The 21,110-nt window shown below is 40.4% G+C and overlaps 1 protein-coding gene across 1 annotated transcript in view; it reads right to left on the bottom strand.

The window, feature by feature from the left end:
* The window catches only part of sept12 (septin 12), an 88,664-nt gene extending 72,984 nt beyond the window's left edge, over positions 1-15,680 (bottom strand). Inside the window, exon 1 of the mRNA XM_037793071.1 lies at positions 15,459-15,680. Coding sequence (XP_037648999.1) covers positions 15,459-15,513 — 55 coding nt within the window. The 5' untranslated portion in view covers positions 15,514-15,680. The remainder of the gene's footprint in view (positions 1-15,458) is intronic.
* Between the last annotated feature and the right edge of the window lie 5,430 nt (positions 15,681-21,110).

The raw sequence follows: 21,110 nt of genomic DNA, 5'->3' as shown, positions 1-21,110 counted from the left end.
TGTCAGTGTGTCAGTGTCCTGACTGGAGTATGACTTGCCCCCAAACTACATTTGATTATCTTAAAGTGGGCATGTCTGTAAAAGGGAGACTCGTGGGCTCCCAGAGAACCCATTTACATTTACATATCTTGACAAGCTCCTATGACATGGTTGGTACCAATGGATTCTTTAGGTTTTCTAGTTTCATATGATGCCAGTATCTTCACTCTGGCTTTAAAACTGAGCACGCTACAACCTCTGAAATATGGCCGGCCCGTCAGATTTTTAAGAGGTTAATTAAAAATGGCGTTAGTTGCGTTAATGTGTCAAAGAAATTAGTGGCGTTAAAATGAATTTGCGTTATTATCGCATTAACTTTGACAGGCCTAATTTCCCATTTCCTTGTTGAGGGAGCTGTAATGTGTTAACAGTTAACGTTAACCATAGGTGCAGTTTGAACCTTCAGGTTGGGGGGTTCACACAAAAAATCTAGAGGGAATGTGATGTGTACACCTCAGAGAGGTCTAATGTATCTGGATGTGTGTAGCTTACATATTACTCCCTCAAAACAGAATGTGATGCAAGAGTCAAAATCAGTTTGATTGCATTGTTTTCTTGTGGAATGCCCATGTTTGTGGACGGAGCGTGTCCGATGTTATTAGGCTATAAGTAGACCATAAAATCTATCTTCTTATCTTGTTGGTTTCTTATTCTGTCAATATGAAGATGCAATAGGGTCGATATTATTCATCATTACAATAAATTATTAGTTCTGCGTTATTATAAAAAAAATATAGATGCATTTCTAGGGGGTTCAGTGAGCCCCCTGAACCAACGCACTGTGGCATTAACGGAGGTTGCATTGAGTTTCGTTATGATGCGTTCTATTCAGTAAAAATGAGTATTGGGCGAAGTTGGAGAAACTTGAATAAATCCAGTTGTCTGAAGGAGATGTTTTCAGAGCAGTTTAAAATAGATAATTAAAGAGGGAATTATGACCTGTTGAACTAGCTCAAAGTGTTCATTGTTTTGTTTTTTTACCGTGCATCAAATTGGTATCAAGAATCGACGAATTTCGAATTTGTCTTAGTCTTGACAACTAAATTTCTGGTGTCGTGCCATCTCTAGTCTATTAGGACTTTAATAGAAAAAATAAATAAAAAACACAAATAACTCCTAATCAGCCCAGCCTTATATCACACACCTAACTTAGTTCAGATCCTACCTGAGTAGCTAAATGCTCACAGCCTCTGTAGGCTCTGGGGGGAAGGTATTGGGTGGGGGGGGGGGAGGGTTGTGTGGACTCAGCTAGGGTTCGCTGAGGCTACAAGTGTGAACCTGCCCTCCATACAAAAGATAAGGAGTCCTGGTATCAGGTAATTGCTGGCACCCTGTCAAACACTGGGGAAATAATTATGGTGGCAGTGGTGCGCGCTGTCTCTGCTCTGTTCTACCTGTGTGTGTGTGTGTGTGTGTGTGTGTTTGGCTCCACTCCCTCTGTTCTCACAGTTGTGCAGACCCTAATCCTCTCCTCTTACACAATACCAACTCAATCTGATAAAGAGAGATGCTCAAACTCTCTCTCTCACACACACTAGCACACACCGTGTTGAATTCACTCTCAGCTATGTCTGAGTTTCTGGGAAAGTGTGTGTGTGTGTGTAGATATATGAGGCATCCTTTCATGGCCACTGCATATCAGTTCACTCGGAAAGGTGTGTGTGTGTGTGTGTGTGTGATGTTAGCTTGCTTCCTGTATAAACAGTCTGCATGTGCACGTTCTCATGCTTTGTGCTTCACCTTCCTCCATTATGCTGCATTTGTAATTTTCTTTTTACAAAGTTCAGCTAGTTAAAGGTCCCATATAGTAAAAAGGTGAGATTTTCATGTATTTTATATTATAAAGCAGGTTTAAGTGTTTTATAAATACTGTTAAACTATCAAAACGCTCAATACACGGAGAAATACACACAGCTCGTATTCAGAAATTGCGCGTTTGAAACAAGCCGTTAGGATTTCTGTCCATTTGTGATGTCACAAACATACAATATTTAGACCATTACGCGGTTTTAAACGTAAACATTCTAAATGTGTCCCTGTTTATTTCCTGTTGCAGTGTATGTTAATAACATCAACTGACAGGAAGTAAACATGGACCCAAACTGTTGCCTAGCAACGCAATTCCGTTGAAATGCACTAAAACGGAGCGTTTCAGACAGAGGGTGAATACAGGTATATTCAGGCAGACAATATGAGGGAAATAGTGTGTTTTTTGAACATTACAACATTACATGTTCTATTAGGAACACAAAATACAAGTATGAACCTGAAAATGAGCACGATATGGGACCTTTAAACCTCAACATAAACTAAATAGTTAGGTTTACCATTAGGGAAACAATTTATCAAAGTGAACTGTCTCTATTATCTAGATCAAATTTCAAATGCACTCCATCTGCGCAGGTCATGGAGTCATGGTGCAATGCATGGTCACAAGCCTAATACTTATAGTGCTTTTGAAGCATGGAATATGCAACATTGATTTCCTCATCTATCTGTTCAAGTGATGCTGTTATAATGCGGTTATAAATGGCTTTATTCAGACATGACAGAACCGATACATGTGTTGCATGTTTTATTAAGTCTTTAAGACAGTGCACAAGCGTATAGAAAGACAATATGTTAAATTGGGATTCTCACTGAATTCCTACTACCTCCCATGCTGTATGTAAAGCATTTGTCTGGATATTCATAATGCCATCCATGAAACTATAGAGAGGAAGTGCTTTTCTGATTAATTGTTTTTTGTTCAACCTTTTCCCTGGTTGCAGTTTTATGAACTGATTTAACATGAGAAGAAATCTCCTCAGCATTATATGAAGTATAATATAGTATATATAGTATGTGTGTAGGGGTGTAACGATACGTTTTACAACGATACGATACAATTTCAATGGTTCCGATACGATTCAAGGACGATATCTGGCTCATCTAGAGCGATACGATACGATACGGTTCAATGACTTGAAATCGATACAGTAAATTCTTTCACCAAAAATTCAGTCAGTGTGACTGTGAAAAAAATATCTGATACTGGACAGAGCAGGTCAGGATTCCTCAAAGTTTTTCTTTTAAGGGAATCAGGGATAAATTAATTATGGATATAAACAAGTAAACAGCGATTAATGGCAAATACATACACCTTTTATTAGAAAATAATAAAAAGTGCAACTGCAGGACCTGCTGCTTCAGTTCTCAAGATACAAGGCAGTGCAATATTTAACACAAAAATAAAATAACCCAACTTCTATTCAAGTTAAATGAACAGTGGTTTAACCTGCTGCTTCTGTCCTCATTTTCAATATAAACAGTAGAGCAATAATACAGAGATCAACCGCTGATAGTGATCAAACAGCTTGGGACAGAATCATTCCTCTACAAACGCTGTTCAAATAATCTGCTGATAGTAATCAAGTAGTCCACCTACAGTGTTCATTTGGGCTCTTTTCATACATGAAAACATACGGAAAAACATTTTAAAACTACGTTAGACTAACGTTAGTTGGACTCCTGTTTTGTATTTTTACTTTACTCCCGTGATAATTTGCCTCGCGGACCGTCTGCTCTCCGGCTGGATACGTGAGGTTGATGCTGCGTTCATGTAGATATCATGACGGGGAAAGGAAAGTCATTTTCTCTGAATGAAAAAACAACAGCGCACGGGGAAAGCTACTGTGGGTGAAGCCGTCTGCATGCACACCGTGGATGCATGCTCGCGCTGCAGAGGGCAGAGCTGTCGCATGTCTGTAGAGTGAACCGGAGTAACGTTTAACATTTCTTTAATAATAAAAGTGCTAAAAACCACTTCCATATAACGTTTGTCGTCCTTAAATACAAGGTGCAAATACTTAGTATCGATACAATTGATTTTTGCACTTCAAATCTTTTTTATATCGATATACGTCTCCCGTGATGGACAATTTGCCGAGTACCTATCGATGTAGTTGGATCGTAGGAATATAAATCGATACATCAATGTAGCAGATAAATCGTTACACCCCTACATTGTGCCGCTGCTGCCTTTACGTTTAAGTGACAGGATTCCATTCAGACTTGTGCCACGTTGAAAGTGTTGCAGAAATGTTTCAGGTCTGACCTCTTCAGATTTGCTTTTGGGACTTTTCCGTAATGAAGTGTGTGCCTGAAAAGGGCTAATGTGTGTTCTTGCTCTGTAAACACTGGCAAGTGAAGAGCTGCAGTTGTTGCAGCTTTTGGCAAAAGGCCAGAACCCCAGAAGAAAAAACATGGAACAACTGGCCTCAGGTCAGCTGCTCCAAATCACACTCCCTCTAAGAGGAAACCAATGCTGTGTGTACACATGACATCTATTGCACGTCAGTCCGTCCTGGGATCCCTCCTCAGTTGCTCTCCCTGAGGTCTCTTTCTTTTTCCTTATCTGATGTGACGGTCAAACAACAGAGGGCGTTGTATGTGGTACAGATTGTAATGTCCCCTGAGGCATATTTGTGATATTGGCCTGTATAAATAAAATTGAACTGGATTGAATCTTCTATTGATTCCACAAACAAACTGTGGAGGTAAAATGCAGCACTTCCTGTGCAGTGTTTTTGTTTTTTTCCAGGGAAAGCCCCAGTTCCTGTAAAAGCTTGAAGTCTGAAGCTTCCCACAGTAACCTTCTGTTGGTAACTTGATATCCCAGTAACAGTAACACGTTGTGAACTGCTCCCAGCCAACTTTAAACTCATTTGGTCTGGCTTAGTACATTAGCTAGTTAAGTCTATTTTACCTTGACTTGGGGTGGATGATTATCTCGAAGATGTTGGAACATATTTGAAGTTTGCTTTGCAAATTGGATATCCATCTTCTACAACTCCCTGGTTATTTTGTAGATACCCAAAAATGCTCCCATATTGCCGATTTAAGACGCTTTTTGGGGGGTTTTGAGGCTGGAATGTCAGTTCCCTCTGACATTATTACAGTTCTTCTCAACACACAAAACAAACCGGCGCACACACACACAAACAACGTGACTCGCCAGATTTGTTCTCACAGGGCAACAATACAGGAATCAGGACACTGTAGATATCATAACTTCAACAATGTAATCGCTTTTATGGCAAAATCGGTTAATCCCGACATTCCTAGTGGTAGCTTGTTGCCTATTCCAAGTCCAAACTGTGAAAGAGATCCCAGTTAGTAGAGGAAAAACAACCTTTCAGAGTTTCAATGCCGTCATTGTCCCAGAAATGGACCGTTTTAACTTGATCAGGGACTTGTAGGTGGGAATTAAATGAACATTATTCTCAGAGTTGGCTAGTGGGAGTTCAGCCCTGGCGTCTTTAATGTTGCCGTAACATTTATCAAAAATGCTGTTGCCGTGAGTCTTACAGTCGGCATATTACTTAAATCCAGGCAGCGCAGCTTCAAGCTTGCGATGTTTAAAATCATCAACAATAAAACAAGGTGCTTCTGGAGTGCATTGCAATTGTCCGCAATTAAGGTTGCTGTCTTTGCAGCATTCCACTCAGTGGGATATAAACAGAACATGATAAAATATTCATAATTTTGCAGGGGAGATAAAAGCGTCTGAGACTAGACATACCAGCTCAATGTCGGGGTTGTGAACGCACTTCCTCGGTGTGGGAAAAAAAAACGATTCACATATGTATCGTGACTTTTTTTTTTTACGATTTTGAAATATATTTTTTAATGCTAGAATCGATATATTTGCTCCATTTGAGTCTATGCAGAGGTAGAAGGAAGTTACCACTTTTATTGTCGTAGTCTGAGTAACGTGACGTCATATCCGTTTGTGTCAAAAGTGAAACAAACGACAGCAAGCCGCAGTGAGCTGAGCCGAGAAAGTTGAAAACGGCGGAGGGTCTGCGTGGATACGACCTGCACCCTCACATGTTAAGTACAGAGTGGTAAACACTACACATCCAGTAAAGGATGGAAACACTTTGGGTTTCACACATTGCCGGAAAAGCAGAGCTAGACATCACGGCTAAAGCTGCATGCTAACTCTGTCACGGACAGGAAACATTATCATATCGCGGTAACGTGCGGTCGAGCCGGCCATCGCTCTCATCTCCGTGGTCAAATAGGCCGACGCTACAACTGTAGAGCACCCATATACTGACATTTATGTTAAATGCATTCAAGTGGCCCCGATGGAGCTGACCATGGATGGATAAAGAGAATGGAGCTGACGGGAGACGAACTTGGTGAAGTTAGCGGACGTGTGACTATGTCGGGGTTTTCAAAATAAGGTGTTAACAAAGTGAACTGTATATACAAAATACATATATGGAAATAAGATTGATTGATTATGATCACCAGAAGTATAAAACATTACATGTCCTTTATAAATTATAAAGAAAATACCACTAATTTGTGAGGGAAATGTCTTTATTCTTTATAATTTTGGGTTGCTGGAAAAAATGTAATAAATACTTCCTGACAAAGACTGATATATTTGACTTCAGGACATCTCTGACTACATACATGCTGAAAATCAAATATTTTTACTGGATTAATTTAGATATTTTCCAAAGTAAAAGTCCCCAAATGTGTACGATTCAACATTTTCCCATGGTCTAGTGTTAAAAAAGTGAACAAAAATCGTAATACGTAAAGAAAATTGCAATACTTATCAAATCGGCACCCAAGTATCGTGATAGTATCGAATCGGGAGATAGGTGAATTGTCCCAGCCCTACTGTCTCACCCCTTCCGCGGTCGTGCCTCGCTCGCAGTCCGAGCCCATTATTGTCTTAGTAGTAGGGGAGCAGGTGAGTGGCTGTAGCAGAGCAGAAGGAGTTGGTCTCTTGGGCGTAGTGTAGAAGAAGCACCTGTTTGCTTTCCCAACAGGCCGGAGTTGAGTGGCATTGTGTTATAAGTTCTCAGATGGTTAAAATCAGATACAGTCGTTTTAAAAAGATCATAATCGGATACTCGCAACTTGTCAAGTATAAAAAAAGGGGAAAACACGCACTGCATATAGCCCACACTACATATATACACACTAACGAGACAGCAGCTTGGCAGCCCGAGTCGCAACAAAAAAACTGAAATATTAAAGCTGCAGTAGGCGAGATTGAAGCAAATATGATTAGAAAAAGTTATTTTTATAAAACAGTCGCTATATCGTGACAGTAATACATGAAACAGGTAACCTGAAAAAAATCATGTGCCTCCTAACGGCATCTGCAAGATTTCACAGACCGGAGGAAAAACAAGCAGTCAGAGCTGATCTGAGGTCTGCTCTCCAGCTGCCGTCTATGAGAGCCGGCTGTCAATCACTCGCAAACTCTGACCAAACGGTCAAACGAGGCAGCACTGATCAAATATGAATCAATATTCTGTTACGTTAATGCCTATTTCTCTCCTCAGATGTTCTCAGAATCATCTTGTAGTGCACGGTTTAGCTGTAAAATGAGAAAGTTTGTGACGACGCCGCCACCATTGTGAAATCTGGTGAAGGAATGCCAGGTTCTGGTCACATGACCGGAGCACAGCCAATAGGAACACTCTCTCAATGAAATGACCTGTGATTGGCCAAAGTCTCCCGTCACAGGCTAGATTTTCTAAAGCCTGAAAACAGAGTCATGAGGAGGAGCAGAAGTCTAGTTTTCTCTCAGAACACTTGAATTACAATATGCTGAAAGGTTGTTATGGAATTTTTCCCCAATGATGCCAAAAAAACACTGCCTAGTGAAGCTTTAAATAAACAATATTATACCATATTTTTAAAAGGAATTCTTTCTCTAGACATGTGGAGAGAACCACACGGGAGTGGGGGGAAATACTGAGGAAAGCCTTCTCTCTGATGAGTGACCAGCTACGGGCCAGTGAGATGGGCTGATTTGGGAACCATTAAACACTGGGAGGACTGGAGGCTGTCCCTGTGGACACACGATGAGGGGGATGCTGAGTCCGGGCATGCCTATGTCCAACCCCCCCCCCCCCACCCTGTACATTCCATACAGGTAGAACTCTCTGACAGAGGAGACAGCATGCGCATTGACACGTGTGAACACGCATGCAAACCCACAAAGACTGATGTTTGGTAAAATGCATATTGCAACCAATTGCAGCCACACTTTGCAGTCACAACACTGTGCAGACACTGTCTCTCAGCCACACACACGAAAAAACACATTAAAACAACTTCCACTTACTAAAAGCACATCTGGAAGACACATTCCAAGCAGCCGTTTGCAATGTTGTAACACTGAAAATAACACAGTGCCTGAGGACTCATAAACGTGCAAACACACACAGAGAGGGAGAGATGTCTGGCTACTACTAGCCTCATAAGCACCTGTCGCCTGAACAACATTACACAGAAGCTGGAGTCTATTAAATGGACATTGCATCTAAAGTTTAACTGTCAGTGCTTCACGCCTGTGTAGAGAAGGAAAGAACAGCACAGAGGTAAAAGCCCCTTGGTGTTACCCAGTTGTGTTAGCTATGAAACCCCACCTCTGCATCAATACTGTCAATATGAATGGCATCGTCTTTGTTGTGCACAACACAGTAACAAATTCAATTTGGTAAACTCGATGACAACCTGTCCTCCCACTCACAGACCTCAGGTGTGAATATTTACTGGACCTCATGATTCGATTGGATTACTATTCACCTGTCTTCGATTCTCGATGCAACTCAACTGATTGCTCGTGTTGCTGATAGGAGAACGCACGAAAAGTCGAAAAATAGCTTTCGGAACATATAGGAATTATTGTATGATGATATGTTCACTGCTGTGCATATATTCAACTCATTCACATTTTCAAACTGGGCACCAATCAGCCATTTTTCTTTAAGTACCAGTAAAGGGCTAGATCATGATCAGATCATGATACCGAATTGAGACCTTATTTTTGTCTTCATTCTTTCCCTGCAGTAATGGTTTTTGTCTCCACTCTCTCATTGGTTCATTAAAACTGATCCAATGTGTCTTAAGGGCCTGACAACTCCAGACATGCCTGAGTGCCAGGCAGCCTGCACTGATGTCTTGCCAAATTCGGATCTATTATGGAGGAATGGCTTGGCAGCAAGACACGTCAAGAGCTACCTGTGTGTGTGTGTGTGTGTGTGTGTGTGTGTGATCATGGGCTCAGGACAGAGAGGGATTTAGACTGATGAGGTGGAAACACTTGTTTGTGAGATCAGGGGAAAGTGTGTGTAGCAGTGTGCGAGTGTATGTGTGTTAATGTGTATTACAGCCTGTATGTATTTCATTTTGTATTAATGACAAAATGATGTCTACAGAAAACACACACTGACTGTTGTTTCCAGTCAGTGTGTGTGTGCTCCACCGCGTTAATGCAGACTGGAATGTACCACTTGTCATGAACAAAGACAATGAGCTGTGTGTGTGTGTGTGCGTGTGTGTGTGTGTGTGTGCGTGTGTGTGTGTGTGTGTGTGTGTGGTCACTGGGTCAGTAAGTCATGGGACCCCCTCTGATCTTTGCAGGGTTCGTGCCCTGCTGGAGTGCACTACCAGGATGTGACAGGGCTGGGAGAGGCAGCTCTTAGCCCCCTGACCTCCTCTAATCTCCCATGTCACCCAAAGGCCCCAACGCCCTCCTGTCTCTCCCTCCAATCTAGTACACACCTTCCACGGTCTTCACTCAGTCTGATGATTCCAACAAGTGACTCTTGTGTTTGTCCTCGAAGTCAGAAATGCAGTCAAAGGCGTACGTGATACGATCGCTACTTCTCTGGAGAGTTAACATGCGTTGATGCTCACAGAGTAGACTAGTCAATTATCAGAACCACTACTCGCCACTGTGCATCATTGTAGACTAATCGTCTGTGGTTCCGCATCACGGCAATGCCTGTCCAAAATGAACTTTTGTGCCCCCCACCCCCATTCTCAAAATTCATTATATTATAGTACACATTAAATATGATAAACATGTATTGATAAATAATGAAAGCTGTATTGTCTTCCGATGCAACCCACAAAGGGCTCAGGAAGCAAAAAACGCCGCCGTTTAGGGGGACGAGGTGGAAAAACAGCGCCCGTGGACTCATTTTGTAAGAATCCTCCCCCACACGAGGAAATGTGCTGCTAGTTAGCTGCTAGCCAGTTTTAAGGAAATGGTGAATATATTAGATCGGCAATATGACCTACCAAGCCACAGATACTTCAGCAAGACAGATACTTCAGGTTTCTGCCAGTGTATTGTAAGCTCATCGGCCCACCGGGACTAAGTTGACTCCCTGCCGGGCCTAGTCATAGGGGATTTACTGTATTTTTAAGGAAGTCAGTGCGTGGGTTGTGTGTTTAACATTGATGAGTGTCGGTGTGTACGGTTGAGAAAAAGAGAGACAGGCAGACAGAAGAGGTGCACGGACGGGTGCACTGTGTTTGTCTACTAGCAAGGTCATGCGTTTTGTTTTGCATTATTTCATGATTCACTTTTACATGCTTTACAAATGTTCTCTTCTGATATCAGTGTAAAGACACACACAACCCCCACCCCCTTTTAGTTGTGTCCTTCAACCTTCATTGGGCAAAAATTACAGCATATTATAATTCAAGTGTTCTGAGAGAAAACTAGACTTCTGCACCTCCTCATGGCTCTGTTTTCAGGCTTTAGAACATCTAGCAGAGACTTGGGCCAATCACAGGTCATTTCAGAGAGAGACAGCGTTCCTATTGGCTGTTCATTCAACGGTGGCAGCTGTCAATCACTCACAAACTCCAATCGAAACGGTCAAACTAGGCAGCGGTGATCAAATATGAATCAATATTCTGTTACGGTAATGCCTATTTCTGTCCTCAGATGGCGGCCGTGTCACAAACTTTCTGAAACGATACCACGGCAAAAATCCAAAACATCAGAACAAGTAATGGAATAGTAGATGACAGAACATGGAACTTAAATTGAATTAAAAATATTTAAATGTAAAAAAATCTTAACAACTTATCTATGTTAATATAGATTTTTATTCTGAAGTGGAACAACTGTAATTTCCCCCGAGATCAATAAAGTATTTCTGATTCTGATGACACTTATTAAACGGTGTTTAAAAAGGCTTTTTATTTGTAAAACAGCGCCCCCGCTGGCACGCTAGTAACAGTTAAGGCGGAGAGTGGTACTGCAGCACGGGAGACGACGAGAGGCTTCCAAAACAAAAACCCACTAAACGATAATAAATTCAGATGAAGTTCTGTGAGAAGTTGATGAGAGAAAAGCTGCTAAAGTCAGGAAGACTGATTTTACACGCTGTGTTGTGTTGAAGTGGTGTGAAGAGAGTCACTCTCACCAGACTGCTTTCCTTCTCCGTTGATTAAAATAATACTTTAACACGTGCTCTTTGGTGGATTATTTGTTTGCCGAATTACAGGAGATCCTTCGGCAGATTCAGAAAAGATGGCGAATCTAATGTTATCGCTACATTTGATCAGTAATTAAAGCCGTGCTGTTATTTCCTTGTTTTTTTTAAGGGTGTTCTGCTGATAGAGTCACCAGCTCAGAGCGGGACTGTGCAGCCGCGTGCAGAGCGGTTCATGACCGGCTTTAATCTTCATTTCCATTTCACTTGTTGACTCCATTCTTCTGGTTATCACTAGTTTAGTTTTTGACCGCTTGCTCCCACCAGCAGTAAAGTTATAACTGCCTGCTCCCGCGGGATCCCAATTCTTATGGCGTCCTCTAAAGCAGAGCGATCCAGCTGTCGCACATCCACGCAACTCACGGCTCGTATTAAAACGCTGTCATTCTTAAAGTATCGGTACTAATAAAACGGGGTATTGTACCGTTTTTAACGGCCTGGTATCGTGATACCTTTCTAGTATCGGTATACCGTGCAACACTAGTCGCACTTGACATATTTTTGGTCGCATATGCGACCTCTCCAGAGCCCTGATTTAGATCCGTCGCATCTGATGATCTTCTACTATTGGGGCTTTCTGCCGTAACCAAGTTGCAGGAGGAACCAGGTTCACTGCCTCCAGCACAGGATCAAGAGGGTAACTCTGGGAGGTAACCACATGTCAGACAGAAAAGTATGGAGCCTCTATGAATGTTGAGGACGGAGTAAATTGTGTCTGGCACCAAAGATCAAGTGCTCAAAGCTGTTTGATTCTCAGTGTTAAGTCATTCAACTATTTTTTCAGACACTTCTTCAGTTAAAGCATCATTTATTATTTATTTTTTTTGTATTTAGGTAGTCTACATGGTACTGATTTAAAAAAAATAAAATTTTACAAAGGGATGATTACAAATCTTTGTACAAATCTTTACTTGTATTTCTTATTTACTGAGTGTCCTATGACATCGGTTTGAAATGTCAAATAGACAACAGTTGCGCAAAAGCAGCTACAGTGACGGTCTGTGGCCAAAGGCTACACTAATTTGTTTAGAGGCACAGATCAACACCTGTCGAAACAGAAGAATGTGGAAGAAAAAGTAAGAATGCAAGGAGAGGGGGCAGCTTTTGTTCTACTGTCCCTGCAGGGTCCCAGGACATGATGGATCAGCCAGAGGAAAAACAAAGTCTGTTCATTCTGACATTCTCTTCCTCCATCGCCGTCCTCACACTGAAGATACTCATCGTTATTAAAGGTTTTCTTCATTATTTTTTCTCAATCTTTACCTGATTTATGGTGTTTCAAATAGGTCTAAAAAACATCATTAACATCATGTGAAGGGTTATATTGAAATTCCAAATAAGAGATGCCAGAGAGTCAGAGGAGACAAAAAGCTTGCTGGCAAGCGGAACTACACTGACTATCCAGTGAAAGGTTTATCACATGACAATTAGATCATATGTCATGCATTTCATGTATTTCCATGTCCACACTATAATGTCAGAACAGGCTTTTATGGTATTCACTTTGGAGAGCATTTTCAAAAAGCTGATCTGGGCGGTCCCCTGTATCAGGGTTGGGCGATTGGACCGATATATTGGCTATCGGCACCCAATTCGACTGTTATCAGGTCATTAAATAGGCGTTATCAGTCGCTATAAGCACCATAGATGTGGGTCATTAGAGGCCTACTACACCTATTACGTTAGAAAAGCGAAAGTGAAACTTAAAAGTAACACGTTCTAACATGTTTCAAAAATGAATGAAATGTCACTTTTTGAACACAAACAAAAAGGCTTCTTTAGGTTTAGGCAAAAAAAACAACAACTTCTTTCATTTTAGGCAAAAAAAACAACAACTTCTTTAAGTTAAAGCAAAAAAAACGACAACTTCTTTCGGTTTAGGCAAAAAAACAAAAAAGAATTTAGGTTTAGGGGAAAAAAAGACAACTTCTTTCGGTTTTAGCAAAAAAAATAAAAAAATTTTAGGTTTAGTCAAAAAAACAACAACTTCTTTAGGTTTAGGCAACATAATCAAATCTGCAACTTCTTTAGGCTTAGGAAAAAAAACAGTTGGGTTTTGGCAATAAAACAACAACTACTTTAGGTTTAGGCAAAAACTTCACTTTTTTAGATTTAGGCAACAAAACTACAACTTCACTTCTTCAGGTTTATGCAAAAAAAAAATACTTGGTTAAGTTTAAGGAAAAACATTGTGTTTTTGGTTGAAATAAATATGAACACAAAGGCAACTACACATTGTAGGTTTCACACAGGATGCGACAGGATACTGTATATACATTATATACAGTATGCTATATACAGTATATCTGTCTCATGAGAACTATCCAGCAAATAATTCACTTTTGACAGAAATCTGTCTCTTGCACCCATGAGGTGAACTAAATCCTTGCAATCCTACAGTATCTTGCTTGTTTAATGTAATATCTGCAGTCTGTACTCAACTCCCCTCAACATATTATTTTAACCTCTTTTGGGGGGTCCAAGTCTTAATTAAGGGGGGCAGATCACCCCCACCCCCACCCGGTATTCTAACCATGCTGCTCACTAAATATGTTGGTCAATAATAATAACCATAAACATTCAAAGAATCCTAATCATAAATGTTTTTCATGTTATGTGTGTGTGTGTGATTACAGGATTTTCATTTAATTTTTTTTTACTATAAAATATCAGTATTGGTTCAAGAATCCAGTATTAGTTGCTCTAAATTATTTATTAATAGGCCTAATTCATTGGAGCCAATAGGACACAGTCTTCCTGAAGAGCCTCTTTTGTTCATGTAATGTTTACTCATTCCTTTAAATATGAATATTCAGATTTTTCCCGTTTTGAGGTTGTGTATTGTCAAGAATCTGGCGTATCATGATACGTATCAATATATTGCAATAGTGTAAGCAAGGCAATATATTGCAATTGTTTTTTATCAAACTTTTGGAAAACTGTCATAGTAAAAAAGAACATACCACCATATGCATAAAATCTGAGTTTAAAAAAGTTTACTTTTTTCTGCAATCAGAGCAGCGGGTCCTGCATTTCACTGTAACGTCTAACATCATAGCACTACTTTGAGAGGGCACATCTCTTTGCCAATGAATTAAAGTACTGACTGAGTTCATCTTTGCATGTAAAATATCAATTAAAAATTGATGCAGTGTTTTTGAGAGTCCATACACTATCACAAAACATAATATTGCAACAATTACATTTTTTTTGTCCGATATTTCCTTACACCCCTAATAAACAGTATATACTTTTGTGGGTAAGTTAACCTTGTCTGTTTTTTATTTCTAGTAAATTTATCCATTTTTCCTTCTAATACAAGTATTAATTCATTGCATTACTGGAATGTTGAATACACACTTGAGTCAATGAGAGATCAAATAGCAGCTCATTCACAGAGCTGGATTCACTGCTTCTAAAAGATACTATTGTCTGCTTATGGGATGCATTTACTCTCTCTCTCTCTCTCTCTCTCACACACACACACACACACACACACGCACAGGAGCTCAAGGCTTTGCTTACACTATGTTATTAGTACCGTTTTACATCAGACTCCTGTAATTATACTGAGAGTCTCACTCAAAGGCGCAGAAAACCAAACATTATGAAGTGATTCATCTATGTTTATACTTTATTTTAGATGACGTGCTATGTGAATGCTGCAAAGCAATCCAAACATTATTGTACACTAACTAGTGTTGCTACCATCAATTACAGGCTATTGATTATCGATCAGTGCAGCTGCAGTAATCCCTTGGTCTATATACATTTGGTCAATAAAATGTCAGAAAGTAGTAGAGAATGGTCTTCATTTGACCACCAAATACCACAGAGAGCTAACAAACACATCTTCATTTCATTGTCTGACTAACAGGCTATAAATTGACCTTGTATCGCAGCTTTAAGGTCGTTTGTGTTCTAAAACTCTGCTACATGTTGGTGTGTTTTTGCGCACCTGTCAGCAAATAGTCCCATTATTTTTTCCAGGAGAACTTTAGAAAAGGGGAGGCTTCATTCTGCTGAGCAGCCTCGAGCTGCGACCCCACATTTGGTTTTATGAGCGTGCAGCAGTAAAGTAATTCAATATCACAGCCCACATACCTTCGAAATCTGATAAAATCCCTTCGAGGTGGTCATTCACGGAAAGTTCCGACATCCTGACTTGAGGTGCAAGTTCGGCCCCGTGATGCAGCTCCGAGCTGAGACCAGAGGAAACAAAAACAACCGTCAACTCTCAAGAACTAACTTCTCTTCCCTGTCGAACAACAGCTGAACTGTGAGTGCGGGCAGGGAGCCGACTGAGCTGCTGTTCTGTTCTCTCTCGGTGCAGTCTGAGCCCATTCCGGGAGCATCCCCCCACTCCCTCCTCTCCACCCTGAGGCCTGGACCCGAGGCTGACAGGGGCCGGAGCTGCATGAAACACCTGGAAAACATCCTCACTCAGTCAAATTTCTCTTTTCTTGGCCGTGTCCCTCCTCACCCCCCGGCTCCCCTCGGGCCAAAGGCGTCAGATGGACCGAGGAGTGTTCAGAGTCCCACCCTGCTAGAGTAATAAGGCAAAATCACAATGATCAGCCTTTTCCATTTAGGATGCTCCACACCGTGAAGACACATCGATTAACGCTTCATTTTACAGGTTGGTTTGAATTACTGACAAATTACCCCAATATTTACCTCAATATTGATCGAAAATTACTTTATTATAAACATTATTTTTAATTATTATTAAAAAAAAGTTATTTTTATAAAACGGTCGCTATATCCTGACAGTAGTACAGGAAACAGGTAACCTGAAAAAAATCATGTGCCTCTGTGTCCTCTGGTGCTCCTAACGACATCTGCAAGATTTCACAGACCGGAGGAAAACAAGCAGTAAGAGCTGATCTGAGGTCTGCTGTCCAGCTGCAGTCTATGAGAGCCGGCTGTCAATCACTCGCAAACTCCGACCAAACGGTCAAACTAGGCAGAGCTGATCAAATATGAATCAATATTATGTTACTGTAATGTCTATTTCTCGCCTCAAATGTTTTCAGAATCATCTTGTAGTTTACGGTTTAGCTGTAAAATGAGAAAGTTTGTGACGCCTGTCGCCATTGTGAAATCTAGTGAAGGAGCGGCAAGTCCCGGTCACATGACCGGAGCACAGCCAATAGGAACGCTCTCTCAATGAAATGACCTGTGATTGGTCAAAGTTTCCCTTCACCAGCTAGATTTTCTAAAGCCTGAAAACAGAGCCATGAGGAGGATCAGAAGTCTAGTTTTCTCTCAGAACACTTGAATTACAATATGCTGAAAGGTTATTATGGAATTTTTGCCCAATGATGCCAAAAATATACTGCCTACTGAAGCTTTAAAGGTCCCATATTATGCAAATTTTCAGGTTCATACTTGTATTTTATGTTTCTACTAGAACATGTTTACATGCTGTAATGTTAAAAAAAAACTTAATTTTCCTCATATTGTCTGCCTGAATATACCTGTATTTACCCTCTGTCTGAAACGCTCCGTTTTAGCACATTTCAATGGAATTGCAATGGAATTGTGTTGCTCGGCAACAGCTTGGGTCCATGTTTACTTTCTGTCAGCTGTTCACATACACTGCAACAGGAAATAAGTTGGGACACATTTAGAATGTTTACGTTTAACACTGTGTAATGGTCTACATATTGTAGACTTGTGACATCACAACTGGACAAAAATCCTGACAGCTTGTTTCAAATGCACAGTTTCTGAATACGGGTTGTGTGTATTTCTCTGTGGATTGAGCGTTTCGATACTTTAACAGTATTTATACAGCACTTAAACCTGCTTTATAATAAAAAAAAAAGACATGAAAATCTCACTTTTCACAATAAGGGACCGTTAAAACAGGGCCCTTAAGCTTGAGAAGCGGCTGAGGTGGAAAACTTAAACTAATAGAAGACACTTCTGATCAGGCACAAATCTCACCACTGTGTGACTTAATGTCTACACAGATGTATCCTGGTAGCTAATGTCACGATTCAGTGAGTTTTTTAAAACATTTCAAGTAATTTGCTAATTATTATCTATTTATCAGCAGACACGGAAATAAAGCATATCAATTCATTTTGTATTTTTTTCCTGGAAATATATTAAATAAATGATCAGCTATTGGGAAACAGCGGAATATAATTATTAAATAATGTTTGTAATAAAGGAGTTTTTTGATACATTTTTGAGGTAAATATTGAGGTAATTTGGCAGTAATACCCAAGAAATTTGAAATAGGTTACTTGCTAATTATCACCTAATTACCATGAAATTTGCGGACCTGTAAAATTAAGTGTTACTGTCCCATAATACAGGAATTGAGTTAAAATAACTATTCGTCTAAAATTCTACAGTTCTACAATTTAATTTAGCAGATACTCTTGTCAAAAGTGACGTACATCTGAGAGTTCGTACAACACAAGCAAGGATTTAGATAGGAGGAGACAACGTGAGTAAGTGCCGGCAACGGCTTCAATTCCGATCGGACACAGGTGGCGACAGGCCGTGCACAGAGGCAATGAACAGGGTGGATAGAAGCAGATTTCTTTTTGTTTGTCATCATCATCATCAATAACAGCATCAACAACGTCATCAATATCATCATCATCATCAATAGCATCAATGTCTTTAGGTGCGGAGGTGTTCATGAAAGAGCTGGGTCTGTAGCTTTTTCTTAAAGGTGGAAAGAGACTCTTCGGATCGAATGGAGTTCTGTAACTCATTCCACCACCGGGGGACTAACAGAGGAGAAGAGTCTAGCTAGAGACTTAGGGCCCTGTTGTGATGGGAGTACCAGGTACCCTTCATTGGCAGAGCATAGTGGGTGGGAGGAAGTGTAGACCTGTATGAGGGAGTTCAGGTAGGAGGGAGGGAGTGTAGACCTGGATGAGGGAGTTCAGGTAGGACAGAGGGAGTGTAGACCTGGATGAGGGAGTTCAGGTAGGAAGGAGGGAGTGTAGACCTGGATGAGGGAGTTCAGGTAGGACAGAGGGAGTGTAGACCTGGATGAGGGAGTTGAGGTAGGAGGGAGGGAGTGTAGACCTGGATGAGAGAGTTCAGGTAGGAGGGAGGGAGTGAAGACCTGGATGAGGGAGTTCAGGTAGGAGGGAGACGTTTTTGTTGCTGTTTTGTAAGCGAGCAACGGGGTTTTAAATTTGATGCGAGCGGCAACTGGGAGCCAGCGGAGGGATATGAACAGCGAAGGGATATGAACAGCAGAATGACGTGTGCTGTTCTGGGTTGGTTGAAAACCAGTCGCGCTGCTGCGTTCTGGATCACCTGCAGAGGTTTGAATGTGCATGCAGGGAGGCCTGCCATTAGGGAGTTGCATTGTTGCATCGTCTACCATTAACGTAATGTATACACTATAAAATGTTTATTGTCGGGGTGCCCTGATAGCTCACCTGGTAGAGCGGGCGCCCCCATGTACCAAAGCTCAGTCCTTACCACACTGGCCCGGGTTTAAATCCGATCTGCGGCCCTTTGCTGCACGTCACCCCCTCTCTCTCCCCTTTCATGACTATCACTGTCTCTATCAATTAAAGGCAAGAAAAAGCCCCAAAAATATCTTTTAAAAATGTTTTAATAAACAGTAACTTTGGCAACAATCAGACCTCTCCTGTAGTTGCTGTAAAATTACCATAAAACTAGCCTAACTACAGTAGTTTTTAGCATACTGTAAAACAGAGTACAGTAGTATACAGTTTTACTATGCTGAAGTACAACATCATAGCCTACTGTTATCTTTTTTGGCATACTCAACAATAATGTATATAGCTAGAGTCTGTATTATACTGTTATGGAAATGTTACTATAATTTATTTTACAATGCTACTGTACAACCTACTGTATATACTACTGTAAATATTACAACAAAATACTGTTATTCAGCTGTTGATGTAAAATAAGAAAAAGGACGACTGACGAATCATCTGCACAAAAAACAGAAATGTATTGTACAATTTGAACAATAAAGTAGCCTAATAACAATAATACAGAACAATAGTACACCAATATAAACATCATACTAGACTAAATTATCAATTAAACCTCCTTGGGTCTGAAGTGAAAGTCACATGGAGATTTGCTGAGCTCTGATGTTAAAAATTAACAATAAAACAAAAAAACATTGTACTCAAATCAAGGACAGTGTTTCATTTCAAGGTGAAAGTTTGTGATTGTTTTTTTCACAGACAGTATTACTGTATTATTTACAGTAATATTTCCCAGAATGCACTGAAAGTCAAAAGTAACATACTGTACACAGCTTATACAGTAATGAACTGTTGAGAATACAGTATTATAGTTCAGAAGTTTACTTAATTTTGTAAGTTAAATTCTGTAGTTTTCATTTTGAGACTTATTTCAGAATAAACATGAGGTCTTGTGAACAGAGCAGTAGCTTCCGTCTGTTCTTAACTCTCTGATATCTGTATCGTCGTCCTCTCTCTACGTACCTCCTCTTCCTCTTTCACAAAGCTGACTTTGGTCTTTGGGAAAAGAAGGTGAGTTTTCTTTGTCTCCCTCCAATACATACTGTATGCTAAATATCACTCAAAGTTGTTATAAATGTATCAAATTTAATAATATTCAACAAACAAACAGCCTGATCCTTTGAAAATAGCCCAGTTGTTATGGAAACCAAGTACGCAATGACACTTATCTGCCCCAGTCTTTAGCTAAACTCAATGAAAAGATTTCAGATGGACTTTATATCTGTGAAATAATATTAGCTAACACTCTGCACTTCAGCAGATATGAGTCGGCTTATTGTGTTTTTATACATTCCATCCTTTCTTGTAGTTTGAAGGAAATACTAACTGTGCAAATTTGATTAAGGTTTGTGTGCACATTCATATTCCCCAGAGGGTGAACTTTTCTATTTTTTGACTGTAGTTCGAAATTAGTTCTTTTCAGATTCAGTTTATTTTTCTGATAGACAGTTGACATTCCTCACATTAAAGCTAGGGTCGGTAATGTTGACAAAACAGCAAGAGTACACTAGATTTAAAAAAAATTATCCAACCTAAAAAAACATCCCAGTGTTGCCAACTCTTCTCCAATGAAAGTAGCTAGCAGCTCCAACAGTCCTTAAATCTAGAGAGAAAGTCACCAACACTGACAGTCCGTCCCTTCAGGCCTCCCTCCAAAGACACTCTCCCAGAATGACCAACCCTAGCTTTAAAGCTGCAGTAGGCAGTATATTTTTGGCATCATTGGGCAAAAATTCCATAATAACCTTTCAGCATATTGTAATTCAAGTGTTCTGAGAGATAACTAGACTTCTGCACCTCCTCATGGCTCTGTTTTCAGACTTTAGAAAATCTAGCCCGTGATGGGAGACTTTGACCAATCACAGATGGTATTCCTTCAAGATACTCCAACATGGCTGCTGGTTCACAAACTTTCTCATTTTACAGCTAAACTGTGCACCACAAAATGATTCTGAAAACATTTGAAGAGAGAATTAGGCATTAACGTAACATAATATTGATTCATATTTGATCAGCGTAGTTTGACCGTTTGGTCGGAGTTGGCGAGTGATTGACAGCCGGCTCTCATAGACAGCAGATGGACAGCAGACCTCAGATCAGCTCCGACTGCTTGTTTTCCTTCGGTCTGTGAAATCTTGCAGATGCCGTTAGGAGCACCGGAGGACACAGAGGAACATGATTTTTGTCAGGTTACCTGTTTTATTTACTACTGTCACGATATAGCGACCGTTTTATAAAAATAACTTTT

The sequence above is a fragment of the Sebastes umbrosus genome, chromosome 14, assembly GCF_015220745.1.
Source record: "Sebastes umbrosus isolate fSebUmb1 chromosome 14, fSebUmb1.pri, whole genome shotgun sequence".
NCBI classification, from domain to species: domain Eukaryota; kingdom Metazoa; phylum Chordata; class Actinopteri; order Perciformes; family Sebastidae; genus Sebastes; species Sebastes umbrosus.
This window is presented reverse-complemented; position numbering and strand designations above follow the sequence as displayed.